Source organism: Drosophila takahashii, chromosome 3L (genome assembly GCF_030179915.1).
Source record: "Drosophila takahashii strain IR98-3 E-12201 chromosome 3L, DtakHiC1v2, whole genome shotgun sequence".
NCBI lineage: Eukaryota > Metazoa > Arthropoda > Insecta > Diptera > Drosophilidae > Drosophila > Drosophila takahashii.
In genome coordinates, this window is record NC_091680.1 from 33,247,615 (window position 1) to 33,269,503 (window position 21,889).

Sequence of the window (21,889 nt, forward strand, 5' to 3'; positions counted from 1 at the left end):
AATAGCAACATGAATTAATAAACAACAAAATATTCTATAATTGAAAAATAAGAAAGATAAAATTTTTCACACTATTGTTCCTATTGGAGCTATATGATATAGACGACCGATCAGCACGCGGTTTTACCCTGACCAAGGTATGCGTAAAAGAATAAAATTCATTCACTGAGCTCGCAAACGGTATTGAAACAGACGGACAGACGGACATGGCTATATCGACTCCCCTATTGATCCTGATCAAGAATATATATACTTTATGGGGTCGGAATCGTCTCCTTCACTGCGTTACAAACTTCTGACCAAAATTATAATACCCTCTGCAAGGGTATAACAACGGAAATAATTTAAATCAACATTCCTTGTCCGAAAAAAACAGTATTCTTCCGTTAAAAGAATTTATTTAAAAAAAAATATTTTGATGAAAAGACTCGAGTCAGATCCGAATCTGATATGGGAAATCAAAGCGAATTTAGTTTGGGATTAAAAAATCCTGAACACGCCGTCGTTGAATTCTCCGACAAAAATAAAAGTTTGGGAATTAAAAATCCTGAACACGCCGAATTTGAATTATCCGACAAAAATAAAAGTTTGGGAATTAAAAATCTTGAACACGCCGTCGTTGAAGTATCCGACAACCAAAAAATTAATCATATTGTTGGGGCGGGAGTGGCTTGATTGTCGAAGGTGCTTGTGTTCCAGGGAATTGCGGATGAAAATCCTCGTAGAAATGATACCGAAAACAAGGTGGAAAACTTCGGGGTTATTGCACGACGTGCACTTGAAAATAGAACTCCCTACTCTAATCTTAGCTTAGTGGCTCCAGAGCGGAGCGGAGAGTTGCGGGAGAGTTGGAGAGGGAGAGCGAAGGGCAGAGGGAGCGCGCGAGATGTGGACATCTGGAGAAAACTGCTGCTCGACACTGCCTCCCGATATTAAACGCCCTTTTGGCGTGAACATTCTCCCCCCCCCTTGCGAGGACATCCGTAGCAAGACAATCGGTCGTCCTTATGTAGTAGAGTGTGGTGGCCCTTTCCGCACTTGTGCCAGTGATCATCACTGCGGCAGGAGTCTTTGGAATGATCGTGGACCAAGCAATTGGTGCAGTACTGGTGGATACATACTTCCTGGAGCCGTTTCTCGGCACTAAGCCGCAGAAAGCGGTGGCATTTCCGTAGCGGATGGATCTTTTGGCAGACTCGGCATTGGTAGGATTTAAGGTAATACTATATATTAGCGGACTCACCCCCGAAATTTGCGGAAAAATTATCCTCGATTGACCGCTATTTCTTAAGAATTTACGTGCAAAAAAAACTTGGCGGTTCTTTTGTAATTTAATTTCAAAGTTTCCGGTTTTGCTATAAAAAACAAGGGTGCTTTTCTCATATTTTCAATCAAAGTAATTACGTTTAAATGAGTTCCTATAAAATAAATTAATTGTTTAAATGAGTTCCTATGAAATTATTTAATTGCTTAAATGAGTTCCTATAAGAAAAAGTGTAGAATTTTGTCACATTTTTTATACCCTTGTAGAGGGTATTATAATTTCAGTTAGATGTTTGCAACGCAGTGAAGGAGACGTTTCCGACCACATAAAGTATATATATTCTTGATCAGCACCAATAGCCGAGTCTATCTAGCCATGTCCGTCTGTTTATCTGTCCGTCTGTCCGTTTCTATGCGAACTAGTCTCTCAGTTTTAAAGCTATCGCGATGAAACTTTTCCGAAAGTCTTCTTTCTATTGCAGGTAGTATATATGTCGGATCGAGCCGGATCGGACCACTATATCTTAAGGCTTCCATAGGAATATTCAAACAAATATGAGAAAATTCATTGTAACTTTGTAGGAGGTAGGCGTTTTAATTCTTGACTACTTAAAAACAAAATTCAAAAATAGAAACGCTGAATCTGGAATCCCTGGAACTGCACCGAGTGAGCATTAATTTATCTGCAAGGGTATATAAGCTTCGGCTGGCCGAAGGTAACTTCCTTTCTTGTTTAATTGTATTTTTTGTCTACTGAAAAAACGTATGCAAATAATCATGTTATGAGTGGAGCGTGGTCTATAAAGGACATATGATTGTTATCACAATGCTGTATCGAGATTTTAGTGACGGTCAGGAACGATCATAGGCATCCAAGGACCCCCACTATTTTTGTGCATTAAAAAAGAAAGTAGTAGAATAATCGCGCGATTTTTTCTTAAATTTTTTTCGTCTGTGGCGCAGTGTTTCTTCTGCAGTATTAAACAAGTAGTTGTTGCTGAATAAGGATTCTTGTGTCGCTGAGAAAAACAAATTCTATCTAGACGTTTGCTTTTGGGTGAAAAAGACTTAAAGAAAGGTTGAAATATATAATACTCCTTGGACTGCGATTTCTTCTGATTATCATAATAAAAATACACATGTGGTCATCCATGGCTATGAGAGTTCTTAAGAAATCGCTGTGCATCGAGGATCATTTTTACGCGGTTGTGGGGACTAGTTCTCTTTTAATACCAAATTAACAGATTTTTAGAATTTTAAATTAGTCTTATTTTGACAAAGAGGGAAAAATGTACATTAGGGTGGACTTTTTAAGGTCAACTGAGCTCAGCATCTTGAATGGTAGGTTTCTGTGTCCAATAAATTTATGCGAAAACCGAAAAATTTTATATCATCGTTTAGGCAATGCGCAATGGCCCTAAAGTTTTAAATTAAAATTTAAGTTTTTAAGTTAAGTTTTTAAATTAAATTAAATTAAGTTTTTAATATTAAATTAAAAATTAAGTGTAAAACTAGGAATTTGCACCATTCCATTTCTTGTCAGATTTTAACATGTCAACTTTTTGGTTTTGCTCGAATAAAAGAGTAAAGTAGAAATTTATTTCATGAATATTAACAGTTGGACGTAGCCTAGCCTGTAGAGCTTCTGGCTCCCGGCAAAAAGAACCGAGTTCGATCCCCGACCCACCATTTTTTTTTTGTGACTCACAATAAAATAGAGATTATATTTTACAATTTTGAAGATTAACTATTACTTTTACGTTCGCCAACAAAAATTTTCGTCAAAGAAATGCTGGCTTAGGATACAACGATATTGACTATTATTTTTCAGGGACCGTAATAGTTATAAGTTAAAAGCCAAAAGTCATTGATTATTCGTTATTATTGTTATTATACCCGTTACTCTACGAGTAAAAGGGTATATTAGATTCGTGCAAAAGTATGTAACAGGTAGAACAGGTTTCCGACCCTATAAAGTATATATATTCTTGATCAGGGTCACTAGCCGAGTCGATATAGCCATGTCCGTCTGTCCGTCTGTCTGTCTGTCCGTCTGTCCGTCTGTATGAACGCTGAGATCTCAGAACCTACAAAAGCTAGAAGGTTGAGATTTTCCACACATATTCTTTGGCTTCCTACGCAGCGCAAGTTTATTTCAGCCGAGCGCCACGCCCCCTCTAACGCCCACAATCGCCCACTAACGATTTTAAAATGGGTCCTGCAACCACATCTTTAAATATTTCCGAGAAGTATAAATGCAATTTTGTTGTGTATATTTATATCTATCGAAATGTAGAAGACATTTTTCAAATCGGACCATCTCCCTCGCACTCCCTTTGGCTGAGTTACGATTATTAGTCGGTACACCAACCCGAGTACAGCGTTTGCCCTCCCTTTAGCTGAGTGACGGGTATTAGATAGTCGGGACACCAACCCGACTATAGCGTTCTCTCTTGTTTTTAAGTTGTAATTGTCTCCCAACAATTTGAATTTTATCACCGACTTCATCACTTGTTAAATAGCAGAGCATGTAAAAAAAAGTTGATCGTTTTTTCGTTTGCTGTCTCGGTCTGAACGAAACCGAAAAAAATGTTAAAATTTGGTTTCGGTCTGAGCGAAACCCTTCATTTCAGTTTGTTTCGGTTTTCGGTTGACCGTTCTCGACTGAAAATAAATTTTTTCGGTCCTTCAAAAAACCGATTTTTGGGACCGTTTGTATGAAACGGTCCCAAAAAACTGTTAGTAGATGAACAAAACTTTGAAATGCTCAGTAAAAACGGTCTTTTTTGACAGTTCTGTCTTTCCTTTGCCTTTCACCTTTAAAAATTTAAGGTAATATATAGAACATATATTTGAAAATACATATATGGTAAATAACTTAATTATTACCACCAGGTGCATTACAATTACTGTTACCATTATCTTCTAAAGAATACGCTGTTTTCAAGTTTTATGATAAAGCGCCATTGGTGATGCTGTTATAAGAGTAAAGACATACAAAGGCCATAATTTTCTGAAGAGCTCGCGGTTTTTGAAGAATACGCTGTTTTCAAATTTTATGATAAAAAGCCATTGGTGATGCTGTTATACGAGTAAAGATATACAATGGCCATCATCTCCTGAAGAATTCGAGGATTTAAGTCTTGTAAGATATAGCCTCTAAGTGATGGTATTATACGAGTAAATATACATAATGACCGTCATCTTCTGAAGAACTCGCGGTTTTTTATTTTGTTTGATAAAGCGTCTAAGAGATAGTATTATCCGAGTAAATCATCTTCATCTTCCATAATCTTCTGAAGGACTCGCGGTTTTTCATATTTTACATTAGGTAAAAAAATAACTGGAAATATTGGTCTGCTAAAGTTCTGTACTTTGCGTTCTAGCCTAACCCACAATAAAATCCAAAATACTTTTTGTTTAAGATTTTTATAAATAAAAAATGAAATTATTTTTAAAAATTAAATTTAAAACATGTAATTAGGTTTAAAATATTTGGAAAAAAAAACAACATTTTTGGAGTATAGAACATCTTCTGTGTTTAAACACATAGGTATAAAAAGTCAAAAGACCGTTTTTGTTCTCCGTTCAGTTTAAACGGTCTTTGATCAACCGAAACCGTTTTGAAACAAAAAAATCGGTTACTGGTTGACCAAAGACCGAAAACCCTTTGAAAGGAAATAAACAGTTTCTATGTGACTATTTGCTCAAAGGGTCCCAAAGTGAGAGTTATTTTGAGACAGCTAGAAATAGTCAACTGTTTTTTACATGCTCTGTTAAATAGCTCGGGAAAGTGATTAAGATACTTTTTAAAATACTGTCAAAGTATAAAATCAAGTCTACGGCATTTAGATGAATCTGAAAATCGCGTAACAAACTTTAAAGCAGAGACCGTAACAGTTATAAGTTTTATTAGAAACAAGAAAGGAAGCTAGCTTCGGCCAGCCGAAGCTTATATACCCTTGCAGATAATTCCTATTAATTTACAAATCGCAATAATGTTAATTTTCCTATTATTTCTAATAATTTTGCGTTCGTTTCAATGGCAGTTATATGATATAGTAGATCGATTTTGATAAAATTAAAATCGAAATTCGAAAATATTTGAAAAGAGTTATATCCTAGAGTAGAAAGAATACAATAAAAACCAACGAAGTAATAATTTATTTCCTATTATATTCCCATTAATTTTCCGATCGTTCCTATGGCAGCTATATGTTATAGTCGTCCTATTTTGAAAAAATTTTATTCGAAATTCAGAATTAGATAAAAAATGACATTTCCAAAAGTAGGATGTTATAGGTTCAAAAACACCCAAGATATATTTTTTTTTAATTTTTTTTCCCGATTGTTCCTATGAGAGCTATATGATATAGTTGTCCGAACCGGCTCGTTCCGACTTATATACTACCTGCAATAGAAAGAAGACTTTTGGGAAAGTTTTATCCCGATAGCTTGAAAAGTGAGAGACTAGTTTGCGTAGAAACGGACGGACAGACGGACATGGCTAGATCGACTCGTCTAGTGATCCTGTAATTAGTTTAAAATTTTGGCATGCTTCAATCTATTCCTCATCGCGATTTTCCACTATCTAATAATTTCTTATTCGACAAATAGTGAAACCCAGAGCTACACAACTCCCAAGGGTTAGATGACAAAATCTAGTTTTAAGAAGCAGCGTCGCCAGCACAACCTCTTTTAAAATGAATAATTCATTGGTCGATAACAACTTGTAGCAAGCAGACCTTACAGTAACAACATCCTTCATATTATACCCGTTACTCGTAGAGTAAAAGGGTATATTAGATTCGTGCAAAAGTATGTAACAGGTAGAAGGAAGCGTTTCCGACCCTATAAAGTATATATATTCTTGATCAGGGTCACTAGCCGAGTCGATATAGCCATGTCCGTCTGTCCGTCTGTCCGTCTGTCTGTCTGTCCGTCTGTATGAACGCTGAGATCTCAGAACCTACAAAAGCTAGAAGGTTGAGATTTTCCACACATATTCTTTGGCTTCCTACGCAGCGCAAGTTTATTTCAGCCGAGCGCCACGCCCCCTCTAACGCCCACAATCGCCCACTAACGATTTTAAAATGGGTCCTGCAACCACATCTTTAAATATTTCCGAGAAGTATAAATGCAATTTTGTTGTGTATATTTATATCTATGGAAATGTAGAAGACATTTTTCAAATCGGACCATCCATTAAAAAGTTATACGCATTCAAAATTGTCAATATATATCTATCTCCCTCGCACTCCCTTTGGCTGAGTTACGATTATTAGTCGGGACACCAACCCGAGTACAGCGTTTGCCCTCCCTTTAGCTGAGTGACGGGTATTAGATAGTCGGGACACCAACCCGACTATAGCGTTCTCTCTTGTTATACCCTTGCAGAGGGTATTATAATTTTGGTCAGAAGTTTGTAACGCAGTGAAGGAGACGTTTCCGACCCCATAAAGTATATATATTCTTGATCAGGATCAATAGGGGAGTCGATATAGCCATGTCCGTCTGTCCGTCTGTCCGTCTGTCCGTCCGTCCGTCTGTCCGTCTGTCCGTCTGTATGTCTGTTTCAATACCGTTTCCGAGCTCAGTTTAAAAGCTAGCGCCTTCAAACTTTCACAGTCGTCCTAAAACATGTGTACGCAGATCAAGTTTGAAAGCCGACCCGATTGGACGTCTATATCCTATAGCTCCCATAGGAAGAATCGGATATAGCTTTCACAAAATGAAGATATTTCGCTCAGTGTAAGAGCTTTTGACATGAATCTTATTCTTTTACGCATACCTTGATCAGGGTAAAAGCGCGTGCCGATCGGACGTCTATATCTTATAGCTCCCATAGGAACAATAGGGTGAAATCGGTCAAAATTTTACGTTTTTCAGGATATTTCGCGCAAAATATAAGCTATTCCCATGAAACTTTCCAAATCGTATTTTTTTGTGCGTACCTAAATCAGGGTAAAAGCGCGTGCCGATCGGACGTCTATATCATATAGCTCCCATAGGAACAATAGGGTGAAAAATTTTTAATTTTTATTTTTTTCAATTATAGAATATTTTGTTGTTTATTAATTCATGTTGCTATTTTAGTCAAGTTTTCATTCGTGAAATCTGCAAGGGTATTAAAACTTCGGCTTGCCGAAGTTAGCTTCCGTCCTCGTTTTTCAATAAATTTGTAATAAATTTGAAGCCATTTTCTTAGCAAAAAAAAAACATTTAATTGTTCTTAAGAATTTGCGGTTTTTTAAGAGTCGATATTTATAGAGCCAGGTATAGGAAATAAAGCTGTGGCTAGGAAGAGAACGGTCCAACCAAACCCAAGGTCCTCCTGTTCCTAAGATTTCGCGGTTTTTGAAGAATCAATTTAAATCAAACCAACCATAACAAAAATATTTGTTTTAAAAACCGCGATTTCTTAAGAACAGGAGTATATATTTGTGTGGATTATATACAGCTTAACTTAAGACATATTCTATATCGATTCTTCGAAGACCGCGAAATTTTAAGAAAAGAGGTATATATCTGTGTGAATCATAAATAACTTAACTAATGATATCTATAATAAATGGTGAATTCGTCGCGTTAATTTTTTGATTAGTTTATGCAAAAATATGCAAGAATGGTGACGTCATATTACTTCCACAGAACATAGAAGTTACATATATACAAAAAATACAAAAAAGTCTATGGTAACTCAATGATGTTGAATCAGGATTTGTGAGAATATACATTTAAATATTAAATAAAATGTAATTTTAAAAATGGCTAAGGAATATCCTAAAATTTGAAAATAATTATGATCAACCCATAATCCAAATTTGATAGTTTAGACTTGAACTGATTGCGAGATATATGGCAAAGACTTTTATTTGCGGAGTGTCAGAATAAAAGTCTTTGTGAGACTTTCATTTTTGACTTTTATTAATTAAAATCAGATATAACTGTTATTGTATGACTAAAAAAATAAAAGTTAAAAGTAACTATTTTATTTACGAGATAATTTAAAAATAATAGTTATTTTTAATGTTTATTTTTAAACTCATTATTAACCGTTAATTTTAATTTAAATTTAAAAAATTAAGAAATAAACGTTTTTGTTAGGAGGCATACATGAAGTGCAAATAAAATTTAAAAAAATTTTTTAATGGGTGAATTTTTGATTTCAGTTTTTGAAAATAACAGTTGTTGGGGACTAGCCCCAAAGAATTTGTAAACACATAATGTAAATAATTATAAGTTCAAAGCCCGCGCTCTTATAGCTGTTAAGCTACAAATGTTATTGTAATCAGCTGCTCCAAGGCGCTGCCAACTTAGATAAATTGTATTGTACTGGAAGTACTGGAAAACACACACACACACTTGAAGTTAGAGAATAAAACAAGCCGGCAGCAACTGGGTAACACGAATTTAAAATTAATAAATCACCCCCAATCTTTATAAAACCGATCATTAAAGTGCTTTTGATCATATATTTTTGGCGCACAACGTGGGGCAGTTATTAATTAATTAAATAATTGGCAATTGTCGGAGCGCACGTCTACATACATACATATGTGTGTTCACATACACCACATATAACTGGAGCACGTGATTGATCAACTTTCGGCTGTCCGCGCTATTTCACATCACATTGGCAATCGTCGTCGGAGTGTGCAGCTTGTGCCACTCATCCCAACCATCGTAGCAAGGCATCCTAGCTGAGCCGTTCATCTTATCGTCGTTACACTCCATCAATATCGTCGCCGCCGGCCCAACGCCCCGGAACCAGCTAAGGCTACGGCATCATCTGCCAACATCGCCTAATCATCGCAAGGAACGCTTCTCGGAGAGTTACGCCACGCGCGTTCAACCTAACCTCGCCTCCTCACCTCAACATCACTTCTACACATTCGTCCATCGATATCTACATTCTACAGTAGATCTACACACATTATCAAGTCTGTATGAGTCAAAATCTGCCAAGTGGGCCACCCCAGTTCCGAAGGTCCGATTTTCATCGAACTTTTTTACTTTTCCGGTGCATAACGACAATATAAGAACTTCATTTGAACGGTTTTTCGAAATTTTGAGTTTTACCGAAGTTTTAGGGGTCGAAATATAGAATTTTTGACACTTTTTCGAAAAAGTTGCACTCAGTCATTAATTCATAACTTCGGAACGGTAAGAGATATATTTATGATGTTTTCACTAATCGCTCAAGAATTAATATAGCTTTCCATAAACAATAAATTAAAATTTTTTTTTAGTTTTTATTTTTTTCAGTGTTCTTCACCAGCTATATAGTTTAAAACCATTTGAAAATTAAGTTTGATTCATTACGAAACAGATCAAAAAAAAAAAAAGAGTGGCCCGGCCAAAGGTTTTTCGCAATATCGATTTGAAGAAGGGCGCACAGCGGTTTCCCATACAAAACGACAAAAAGTCCCCCATTGACAGCTGTAGTTGGCTGACGCTACGCTCGCTACGGCATGTGTTGACCAGCCAGTTTTCACGAGCAAGCCGTTTTTGTATGGGAAACCGCTGTGCGCCCTTCTTCAAATCGATATTGCGAAAAACCTTTGGCCGGGCCCCTCTTTTTTTTTTTGATCTTTTTCGTAATGAATCAAACTTCATTTTCAAATGGTTTTAAACTCTATAGCTGGTGAAAAACACTGAAAAAAATAAAAACTAACTAAAAACCGCTGTGCGCCCTTCTTCAAATCGATATTGCGAAAAACCTTTGGCCGGGCCCCTCTTTTTTTTTTTGATCTTTTTCGTAATGAATCAAACTTCATTTTCAAATGGTTTTAAACTCTATAGCCGGTGAAAAACACTGAAAAAAATAAAAACTAAAAAAATTTTAATTTATTTTTAACAAAAATAAATTTTAATTTTTTTTACATTTTTTTATGGAAAGCTATATCAATTCTTGAGCGATTAGTGAAAACATCATAAAGATATCTCTTACCGTTCCGAAATTATGAATTAATGACTGAGTGCAACTTTTTCGAAAAAGTGTCAAAAATTCCATATTTCGACCCCTATAACTTCCGTAAAACTCAAAATTGTTTTTGTTTGTTTGAACCGTAAAAGTAAAAAGTTCGATGAAAATCGGAACTTCGGAACAGGGGTGGCCCACTTAGCAGATTTTGACTCTATACACATCTACAACTTTACTTTGCAAGACATTAAGAAAATCTTTAGTCAACCTCCACTATTGCCCAATTAGTGAGTCTTTATTTCCATCCTTAACAAACATTTCGTCAACAATCGACTAAATCTACCTTGGCTCAATAATTTCAAAATGTCTGACCTAGAACAATTAAAATCACAGCGTTTCAATACCCGTAGGAGTATGACACGTATCAAAACCATTGTGGATCCAATGCAACAACGCTCCGCTGCGGATTTAACTTGTCGTCTGTCAATACTCGAAGCCTATTTCAAGCAGGCGCTATCGTTGCAGTCTCAGATCGAGGAATTGGACGCCGAGGAGATAAATCGCGATACCCGTGGAGATATACAGGAGCTTTTTATCGGAACAAAGGTATGCATCCAGGATCAGCTTGGCCCTGATGCACACAGTACTGCAATTGGCGATATAAATGTCAATCTCGCCAGGCCAGCAACAAAACTACCTCGACTCGCATCAGCGATATTTTATGGCAAGTACTCTGAATATCAAAACTTTATAACATTGTTCAGGGAGGTTGTTGGAAATCAAAGTCAATTAGCACCCATCGAAAAGTTCAATCAGTTATTAAATTGCCTTCGTGGATCAGCATTGGAAACCGTTAAGGCTTTTCAAATTACATCGGAAAATTACCCTAAGGCCTTAGAACGACTAAAAACTCGCTACGATAACCCAACCCTTGTATTTATCGATAATATAGCCACTCTCTTTGCTCTACCTGGTGTCCCCAAACCAAATGGGAAACAATTACGTAGTCTTATCGACAATGCCTCTGCTCTCTATAATTCCTGCTTGTCCTTGGGAAAAGAGTTAGATATCGCTCAATTAATGCTAATTTCGATCATCACTAGCAAGGTAGACCAGGAAATTATTCGAAAGTGGAATGAGTCCCTGAACTACATCACGTTACCCACTTGGGACAACTTCGTTAAGCTTATCGAACGCCATTGTCAGTACCTGAAATCTAGCCACCCATCACCCGAACCGCAACTAATCAACTTGAGCAACCAGAGGCCACGCCCACAGAGGCATCAATCTAACTTATCCTTCAGCTGTACAGCTCAAAACTGTCTCATGTACTCAAGTGCGGAACACAAAATACTTCGGTGCCCACAGTATATTAATCTCTCGTTCGAGAATCGTTTCAGTCACGCAAAAAGATTAGGGCTGTGCCTAAACTGTGTTAGCAAGGGGCATCAAGTATCCAATTGTCCGTCATCGCAAAGATGTCGGACGTGTTCGCGTACACATCATACCTTACTGCATAGGGAATCATCCGGTCCGGCTCTAACAGTCGCTGCATCTTCGCGGCCTAATCCGACGTACATTCCGGAGGCAGTAACTCATACGCAACAGCAACACGACCAAGATCATGTCATCCTGGCGACTGCGTTAGTCCTGGTCAAGGACGCCAGCGGCTGCTACAGATTGGGACGAGCATTATTGGACTCCTGTTCGCAGATCAACTTTATTACTGATGAGTTTGCACAAACTCTTCGTATACCACGAACGAAGAAAATCATTAAAATTCGCAGCTTGGGTGATTCACGTACCCAGGTTAAACATCGTACTACAACTAGTATCAAGTCCCGCTTCAACGATTTCGAACTTACTCTTGATTTTTGTGTCACCCCTAGTATCGCTCATCACCCTAACACAGAAATTGATATATCGTCATGGAGTTTGCCGCAGAACACATCCCTTGCCGATGAATATTTCAACAAATCTCGTTGTGTTGACTTACTCCTTGGTACAGAGACCTTTTACGAGATTTTGTCGGTTGGGCAAATCAAACTTAGCCCCAAATTACCTGTACTACAAAAATCGTTGCTAGGGTGGGTAGTATCTGGCCGATGCTATAATTCGTCTCTTCCTCATCAATTATCATATACTCAATCAATTATCCAATCAAAGACCAAATTAATTAAAATCTCAGCAAATTATGGAAAATTGAAGAAGTTAAGAGTTCAAGTGAGATTTACACACCCGACCAAACAAGATGCGAAGAGATATTCTTAACCACAGTTCGTCGCGACATAGAAGGTCGCGTTATTGTTCGTCTCCCTTTCAAGGACGATTGTAGTCTGTTAGGAGAATCAATTGATATAGCTACAAACCGATTTCGAGCCCTAGAGCGGCGATTACATCGAACACCCGGCATTAGAAAACAATATAATGAATTTATGCAAGAGTTTCAAGATCTGGGTCACATGAGCATGGTTATGGTGCGATTCACAAATTGTATTACACTGGATCCGTCAACATTCAGCCACATTATCGACGTTCGTAGGCAATTGCGTGTCGGAGGTTCAAGAGGAAACAACCGCTTGCCGTTGGAGGCATGTTCCTACGCACCTCAACCCTGCAGATCTTATCTCGAGAGGCTGTACGGTGGTCGTAAAGTAGCCGATAGCTCACCACCGTCCGCAGATGAACTTCGACGCGCGATGCATTGTATTGCTTGGAATTTACAAAAGAAGTACTTTAACGAGGAATTTAATCTGCTGCAAAGCGGCAAGCATATTCGAAGCAATCTCAAAAATCTTGGCCTTTTCCGCTTTTCGCTGATGTTTCTGACAGCCAAAAACATCAAATCTTGTTGCCAAACAACAATCACTTTGTAGACCAATACATGCGGTACGTTCATCTAAAAAACTTCCATGCTGGTCCAAAAACGCTAGTGGCCCTAAGCAAATTACAGTTTTGGATCGTCAACGCCAGGAATGTTGCTCGCCGAATCGTACGTTCGTGCGTACACTGCGTACGATATCGCCCGGTTTTACTCAACCAAATCATGGGTCAACTTCCCAAGGATCGGCTTATCCCCTCGAGACCATTCTCAAAATGCGGAATTGATTTTTGCGGCCCAGTAAACATTTACATGCGAATTCGCGGCAAGCCACCTAGCAAGGCGTATATAAGTGTGTTCGTTTGCTTTGTGGTCAAGGCCATACATATCGAGTTAGTCTCAAGCCTGTCAACGGACTCATTCCTCGGCGCTCTCAAACGTTTCATAGCTCGGAAGGACGTCCTTCGGATGCCTTCTGTGACAACGCAACTAACTTCACGGGAGCAAACAACAAGTTAGAAGCACTCAAAGAGTTCCTGTTCAAGAAGGAAACCATTGAAATAACAAATTAGTTTTGTAACAACGAATTTATAAATTTTCACTTTATACCCCCCAGGGCACCCCATTTTGGAGGCTTCTGGGAATCGGCCGTCAAGAGCGTCAAGGGTCTTCTTAATCGAACATTATGGGATGCACGACTTTCATTTGAAGAACTCAGCACTGCGCTCGCTGAAGTCGAGGCGATTCTGAACTCTCGTCGCCTCTTTCGTCGGATCCAAATGACTTGTCGGCTCTCACCCCGGGCCACTTTTTGGTTGGCGATGCCCTTCGCGCACTACCCGATCCGCCGGAGACTGACTCCAAGATGGAGAACTTAGAGCGTTGGCGACGAGTCTGTGCCATCAAGGATCAAATCTGGCGTCGCTGGTCGCTGGAATATATTCAAGAACTACAACATAGAAGCCATTGGACTCAGGCGTCGCCCAATGTTTCCGTGGGCGACATGGTAATAGTACATGAAGACAACATGCCACCACAACGATGGAATCTAGGCCGGATCGTCGCAGCCATTCCGGGAGGAGACAACAGGGTACGCGTTGCCGATATTCGTACAACCAAGGAAGTTTGCCGACGACCCATTCACAAGCTTGCCCTATTGCCGGTTTCTTGAAAGTCAAGGATTACTTTCAATGGGGCCGGGATGTTGGGGACTAGCCCCAAAGAATTTGTAAACACATAATGTAAATAATTATAAGTTCAAAGCTCGCGCTCTTATAGCTGTTAAGCTACAAATGTTATTGTAATCAGCTGCTCCAAGGCGCTGCCAACTTAGATAAATTGTATTGTACTGGAAGTCACTGGAAACACACACACACACTTGAAGTTAGAGAATAAAACAAGCCGGCAGCAACTTGGTAACGCGAATTAAAAATTAATAAATCACCCCCAATCTTTATAAAACCGATCATTAAAGTGCTTTTGATCATACAACAGTTATTTTCGGGCCCTGCTTTAAAGCCGTTGCGCACCGACTAAAACTAATTATTTTTTACTTTTTCTTTCTTTTATGGATTAATGGATTCTACGCGGATTTCCACCGCCGCTTTTCCTGGGACTCATCATCGCTTCGACAATCAAGCCACCCCCGCCCCAACAGATACAAAAGGCCATATGAAAGGGGTGAGAGCATGGCCTTAGAAATTTCATACAAAATAAGTCCACCCTAGTGTACATATAAAAAGCATACTTGTTTTTATAGCAAAACCGGGAACTTTAAATTTCAATTCCAAGAGAGCCATGGCCGACCGCCAAGTTCTTTTTGCACGTAAATTCTTAAGAAATCGCGGTCCATCGAGGATAATTTTTTCGCAAGTTTCGGGGGTGAGTCCGCTAATATATAGTATTACCGGATTTAATACCTCGGGAACGTCTGCCATCCAAGGCGGGATGTGGAACCCAGTAATCATATTTTTTAGGAAGGACCTTAAGGTCCGAAGCGGAAATTTTTGCAGTCCTATGTGCGTTGAAAACCTGGAAATGAGGCAGACAATTGCCTACTAGTAGTTATTGGACTCGAAATCGTTGAAAAGGTGTTGTCTGAATGCAACAATGTGTGGTGCCGACTATGGCAATCCAAACAATTGTAAGCGCTTTTGCAATCCTGCAATTTATGGCTGCTTGCAAAGCACTTAGAGCATAACTGTTTATCTTGAATGTTTATCTTGAATATGTCCACGCTTTTGGAGAAAGTGAATTAGCGGCCCGGATGGTATCGATGGCCTCCAGAGTTTGATGACGCTCAGTTAAGACGGAATTCAGCTCTTGCCATATAGTAATAAGTAAGAGCGTTATCTTTGGCAGTTTCGTAGGGCACATATAAACCAGGATGGGTCCCAATTCTCAATGCTAATGCTTGAACGGTGTTTTGAAGTTCCTTCAAGGCATCTCCAGACTCTTGTGCTATAGAATGCACATTGAAGAGAGTTTTCAGGTGGCTGTTCCCTGGAATCGCTTATTTTCGAAACGCTCAGTTAGATTTGACCAAGCTTATCATTGGTGAGTGGGGATTTTAAAACTATGGAATTAGCTTCGCCACAAGTTTTTGATTTTAAATGGAATAATTTTTCAACGGGCGTTAGACTCGGATTATCTATATATATCGCCGTGAAAAGGTCCCGGAAAGTAGGCCAGCGAAGATAATCGCCCGAGAAAACCTTTGTGTCGATAAGAGGGAGTCGACAGCCATAAGATATGGAACTTTGGGACGGAGTTACTGGAGCTTGAGATATTGGGGAAGAGCCCTGTTGGATTTCGAGATCGAGGATCTGACCGGCAAATCTTTCGTATACTGTATACGTTTCGTTATACTTCGCTTTGATTAGGGCTGTGCCTAAACTGTGTTAGCAAGGGGCATCAAGTATCCAATTGTCCGTCATCGCAAAGATGTCGGACGTGTTCGCGTACACATCATACCTTACTGCATACGGAATCATCCGGTCCGGCTCTAACAGTCGCTGCATCTTCGCGGCCTAATCCGACGTACATTCCGGAGGCAGTAACTCATACGCAACAGCAACACGACCAAGATCATGTCATCCTGGCGACTGCGTTAGTCCTGGTCAAGGACGCCAGCGGCTGCTACAGATTGGGACGAGCATTATTGGACTCCTGTTCGCAGATCAACTTTATTACTGATGAGTTTGCACAAACTCTTCGTATACCACGAACGAAGAAAATCATTAAAATTCGCAGCTTGGGTGATTCACGTACCCAGGTTAAACATCGTACTACAACTAGTATCAAGTCCCGCTTCAACGATTTCGAACTTACTCTTGATTTTTGTGTCACCCCTAGTATCGCTCATCACCCTAACACAGAAATTGATATATCGTCATGGAGTTTGCCGCAGAACACATCCCTTGCCGATGAATATTTCAACAAATCTCGTTGTGTTGACTTACTCCTTGGTACAGAGACCTTTTACGAGATTTTGTCGGTTGGGCAAATCAAACTTAGCCCCAAATTACCTGTACTACAAAAATCGTTGCTAGGGTGGGTAGTATCTGGCCGATGCTATAATTCGTCTCTTCCTCATCAATTATCATATACTCAATCAATTATCCAATCAAAGACCAAATTAATTAAAATCTCAGCAAATTATGGAAAATTGAAGAAGTTAAGAGTTCAAGTGAGATTTACACACCCGACCAAACAAGATGCGAAGAGATATTCTTAACCACAGTTCGTCGCGACATAGAAGGTCGCGTTATTGTTCGTCTCCCTTTCAAGGACGATTGTAGTCTGTTAGGAGAATCAATTGATATAGCTACAAACCGATTTCGAGCCCTAGAGCGGCGATTACATCGAACACCCGGCATTAGAAAACAATATAATGAATTTATGCAAGAGTTTCAAGATCTGGGTCACATGAGCATGGTTATGGTGCGATTCACAAATTGTATTACACTGGATCCGTCAACATTCAGCCACATTATCGACGTTCGTAGGCAATTGCGTGTCGGAGGTTCAAGAGGAAACAACCGCTTGCCGTTGGAGGCATGTTCCTACGCACCTCAACCCTGCAGATCTTATCTCGAGAGGCTGTACGGTGGTCGTAAAGTAGCCGATAGCTCACCACCGTCCGCAGATGAACTTCGACGCGCGATGCATTGTATTGCTTGGAATTTACAAAAGAAGTACTTTAACGAGGAATTTAATCTGCTGCAAAGCGGCAAGCATATTCGAAGCAATCTCAAAAATCTTGGCCTTTTCCGCTTTTCGCTGATGTTTCTGACAGCCAAAAACATCAAATCTTGTTGCCAAACAACAATCACTTTGTAGACCAATACATGCGGTACGTTCATCTAAAAAACTTCCATGCTGGTCCAAAAACGCTAGTGGCCCTAAGCAAATTACAGTTTTGGATCGTCAACGCCAGGAATGTTGCTCGCCGAATCGTACGTTCGTGCGTACACTGCGTACGATATCGCCCGGTTTTACTCAACCAAATCATGGGTCAACTTCCCAAGGATCGGCTTATCCCCTCGAGACCATTCTCAAAATGCGGAATTGATTTTTGCGGCCCAGTAAACATTTACATGCGAATTCGCGGCAAGCCACCTAGCAAGGCGTATATAAGTGTGTTCGTTTGCTTTGTGGTCAAGGCCATACATATCGAGTTAGTCTCAAGCCTGTCAACGGACTCATTCCTCGGCGCTCTCAAACGTTTCATAGCTCGGAAGGACGTCCTTCGGATGCCTTCTGTGACAACGCAACTAACTTCACGGGAGCAAACAACAAGTTAGAAGCACTCAAAGAGTTCCTGTTCAAGAAGGAAACCATTGAAATAACAAATTAGTTTTGTAACAACGAATTTATAAATTTTCACTTTATACCCCCCAGGGCACCCCATTTTGGAGGCTTCTGGGAATCGGCCGTCAAGAGCGTCAAGGGTCTTCTTAATCGAACATTATGGGATGCACGACTTTCATTTGAAGAACTCAGCACTGCGCTCGCTGAAGTCGAGGCGATTCTGAACTCTCGTCGCCTCTTTCGTCGGATCCAAATGACTTGTCGGCTCTCACCCCGGGCCACTTTTTGGTTGGCGATGCCCTTCGCGCACTACCCGATCCGCCGGAGACTGACTCCAAGATGGAGAACTTAGAGCGTTGGCGACGAGTCTGTGCCATCAAGGATCAAATCTGGCGTCGCTGGTCGCTGGAATATATTCAAGAACTACAACATAGAAGCCATTGGACTCAGGCGTCGCCCAATGTTTCCGTGGGCGACATGGTAATAGTACATGAAGACAACATGCCACCACAACGATGGAATCTAGGCCGGATCGTCGCAGCCATTCCGGGAGGAGACAACAGGGTACGCGTTGCCGATATTCGTACAACCAAGGAAGTTTGCCGACGACCCATTCACAAGCTTGCCCTATTGCCGGTTTCTTGAAAGTCAAGGATTACTTTCAATGGGGCCGGGATGTTGGGGACTAGCCCCAAAGAATTTGTAAACACATAATGTAAATAATTATAAGTTCAAAGCTCGCGCTCTTATAGCTGTTAAGCTACAAATGTTATTGTAATCAGCTGCTCCAAGGCGCTGCCAACTTAGATAAATTGTATTGTACTGGAAGTCACTGGAAACACACACACACACTTGAAGTTAGAGAATAAAACAAGCCGGCAGCAACTTGGTAACGCGAATTAAAAATTAATAAATCACCCCCAATCTTTATAAAACCGATCATTAAAGTGCTTTTGATCATACAACAGTTATTTTCGGGCCCTGCTTTAAAGCCGTTGCGCACCGACTAAAACTAATTATTTTTTACTTTTTCTTTCTTTTATGGATTAATGGATTCTACGCGGATTTCCACCGCCGCTTTTCCTGGGACTCATCATCGCTTCGACAATCAAGCCACCCCCGCCCCAACAGATACAAAAGGCCATATGAAAGGGGTGAGAGCATGGCCTTAGAAATTTCATACAAAATAAGTCCACCCTAGTGTACATATAAAAAGCATACTTGTTTTTATAGCAAAACCGGGAACTTTAAATTTCAATTCCAAGAGAGCCATGGCCGACCGCCAAGTTCTTTTTGCACGTAAATTCTTAAGAAATCGCGGTCCATCGAGGATAATTTTTTCGCAAGTTTCGGGGGTGAGTCCGCTAATATATAGTATTACCGGATTTAATACCTCGGGAACGTCTGCCATCCAAGGCGGGATGTGGAACCCAGTAATCATATTTTTTAGGAAGGACCTTAAGGTCCGAAGCGGAAATTTTTGCAGTCCTATGTGCGTTGAAAACCTGGAAATGAGGCAGACAATTGCCTACTAGTAGTTATTGGACTCGAAATCGTTGAAAAGGTGTTGTCTGAATGCAACAATGTGTGGTGCCGACTATGGCAATCCAAACAATTGTAAGCGCTTTTGCAATCCTGCAATTTATGGCTGCTTGCAAAGCACTTAGAGCATAACTGTTTATCTTGAATGTTTATCTTGAATATGTCCACGCTTTTGGAGAAAGTGAATTAGCGGCCCGGATGGTATCGATGGCCTCCAGAGTTTGATGACGCTCAGTTAAGACGGAATTCAGCTCTTGCCATATAGTAATAAGTAAGAGCGTTATCTTTGGCAGTTTCGTAGGGCACATATAAACCAGGATGGGTCCCAATTCTCAATGCTAATGCTTGAACGGTGTTTTGAAGTTCCTTCAAGGCATCTCCAGACTCTTGTGCTATAGAATGCACATTGAAGAGAGTTTTCAGGTGGCTGTTCCCTGGAATCGCTTATTTTCGAAACGCTCAGTTAGATTTGACCAAGCTTATCATTGGTGAGTGGGGATTTTAAAACTATGGAATTAGCTTCGCCACAAGTTTTTGATTTTAAATGGAATAATTTTTCAACGGGCGTTAGACTCGGATTATCTATATATATCGCCGTGAAAAGGTCCCGGAAAGTAGGCCAGCGAAGATAATCGCCCGAGAAAACCTTTGTGTCGATAAGAGGGAGTCGACAGCCATAAGATATGGAACTTTGGGACGGAGTTACTGGAGCTTGAGATATTGGGGAAGAGCCCTGTTGGATTTCGAGATCGAGGATCTGACCGGCAAATCTTTCGTATACTGTATACGTTTCGTTATACTTCGCTTTGAGAATAGATTTTTTTTGATACCCTAGGAACACGGTGCGGTTCGGAATATGTGGAAGTACGTTCGATATGTACGTGTGTATGTATGTACGAACAGCTGAATAAAGTGAGGGCACTGATTGCGGGAGTTTTGAAGACGAAAAGCGGAATAAGTGTGAAGAGCAAAATTTGTTTGCGGGAATTTATCACAGTTAAAACAATTGGCTCCAAATGTAAGTAAATAGAGTGGACTGTATTTTGGAATAATTATGTAAGAAATATGCACGCAGCAGGAAACACAGTAAAAACACAAAAGCTGCCAATTTCGGCGGATCACTTTGATTTGGAAATATTTACTGTGGCTGGATTATATATTTATTACACACGAATATATATTTTTAAAAATTAGGATTTAAGCATTAATGGCCGTGTGGTACTGTATGTTTGTGTTGTTAGGGTCTTGAAATTTATTTAAAAATGCAGTGTAGTAGAAGTGGACTGTACTGGAATATTTATGTAAAAATATATACACGCAGCTGGAACACAGTACAAAACAAGAGAGAACGAGAATGGTCCGATTTGAAAAATGTCTTCTACATTTCGTATAGGTATAAATATATACAACAAAATTGCCTTTATACTTCTCGGGCGATTGTGGGCGTTAGAGGGGGCGTGGCGCTTGGCTGAAATAAACTTGCGCTGCGTAGGAAGCTTAAAATTTTCGAAAGCCTAATGACGGCACAAATAAATAACTTTATAATAGACAATAAAGTGCTCAATGATAAACAATCTGGCTTTAGAAGACACAGGAGCTGCACTTCTGTCATTTTAAAAATAGCAGAGGATATATGGAAGAAATAGATTCTTCCAATGTGACATTCCTAGTTTTACTTGATTATAGTAAGGCATTCGACACAGTGTAACGACCCTGTTTATGGAGTCGGTATAACTTGCCGTGGTCAGGTTTCGCGACAGATATTTGTATTTTCCTTTATAGATCGAAAGGGAGGTGGAATGCTTGCTGCCGTTGGTCCGGCGCAACGGAAGGGCCGAGTGGTGAACTGCTTGCTTCGTCGATTCGGCGCTACGGAAGGGCCGGGTAAGGAATGCTTGCTGTCGTTGGTCCGGCGCTACGGAAGTGCCAAGAGGTTCCCTGCTTACTGCGAGCTTCAACGCTGCGGATGGGCCGAGAAGTCGCGTCGGCGCTACGGAAGGGCCGAGAAGTTGCGTCGGCGCTGTGAAAGGGCCGAGGGGTCCCGTCGGCGCTTCGGAAGGGCCTAGGAGTCGCGTCGGCGCCGGATATTTCTCCTGGTTGCTGGTATGTTTCCTCGAAGATCGTCGGAACGTATATAGCTTATATAGCCGCCGTTTAGCGTGCCGAGTGCGAACGATGACGATAGTTCAGTTTTCGATAATTACTTATCGGGTCATGATTCTAGGGATGCGTATTTAGTTTTTGTGACGATGGGTCGTGAAACACTACAAGTAAGCTAATGACTTCATACTTAAGCAATCGCCGCCTAACAGTTGTTTTGTCTAACATTTTATCTTCGTTTGTGTTCCTCAACCGTGGTGTTCCGCAAGGTTCTGTTCTTCGTCCTCTGGTTTTTACGTTATATATAAATGACTTTCCTAGTTTCTTATCTAACTGTGATATTCATATGTACGCTGATGACGTCTAGATGTATGTAGGATTTGGGAATTTAGTATAAGTAAATCATCTCAGTGCAATTAATCCCA

General features: G+C 40.0%; 2 protein-coding genes across 3 annotated transcripts in view; one reads left to right on the forward strand and one right to left on the reverse strand.

Moving 5' to 3' along the window:
* The window catches only part of Snap25 (Synaptosomal-associated protein 25kDa), a 510,490-nt gene that overhangs the window by 207,472 nt on the left and 281,129 nt on the right, over positions 1-21,889 (reverse strand). The window lies entirely within an intron of this gene.
* LOC138912936 (uncharacterized) lies at positions 561-14,426 on the forward strand. Its single transcript, XM_070214959.1, has 3 exons — positions 561-744; positions 810-1,217; positions 13,627-14,426. The coding sequence occupies exon 3, from the start codon at positions 13,876-13,878 to the stop codon at positions 14,179-14,181; it is 306 nt and encodes a 101-aa protein (XP_070071060.1). The 5' UTR covers positions 561-744; positions 810-1,217; positions 13,627-13,875; the 3' UTR covers positions 14,182-14,426.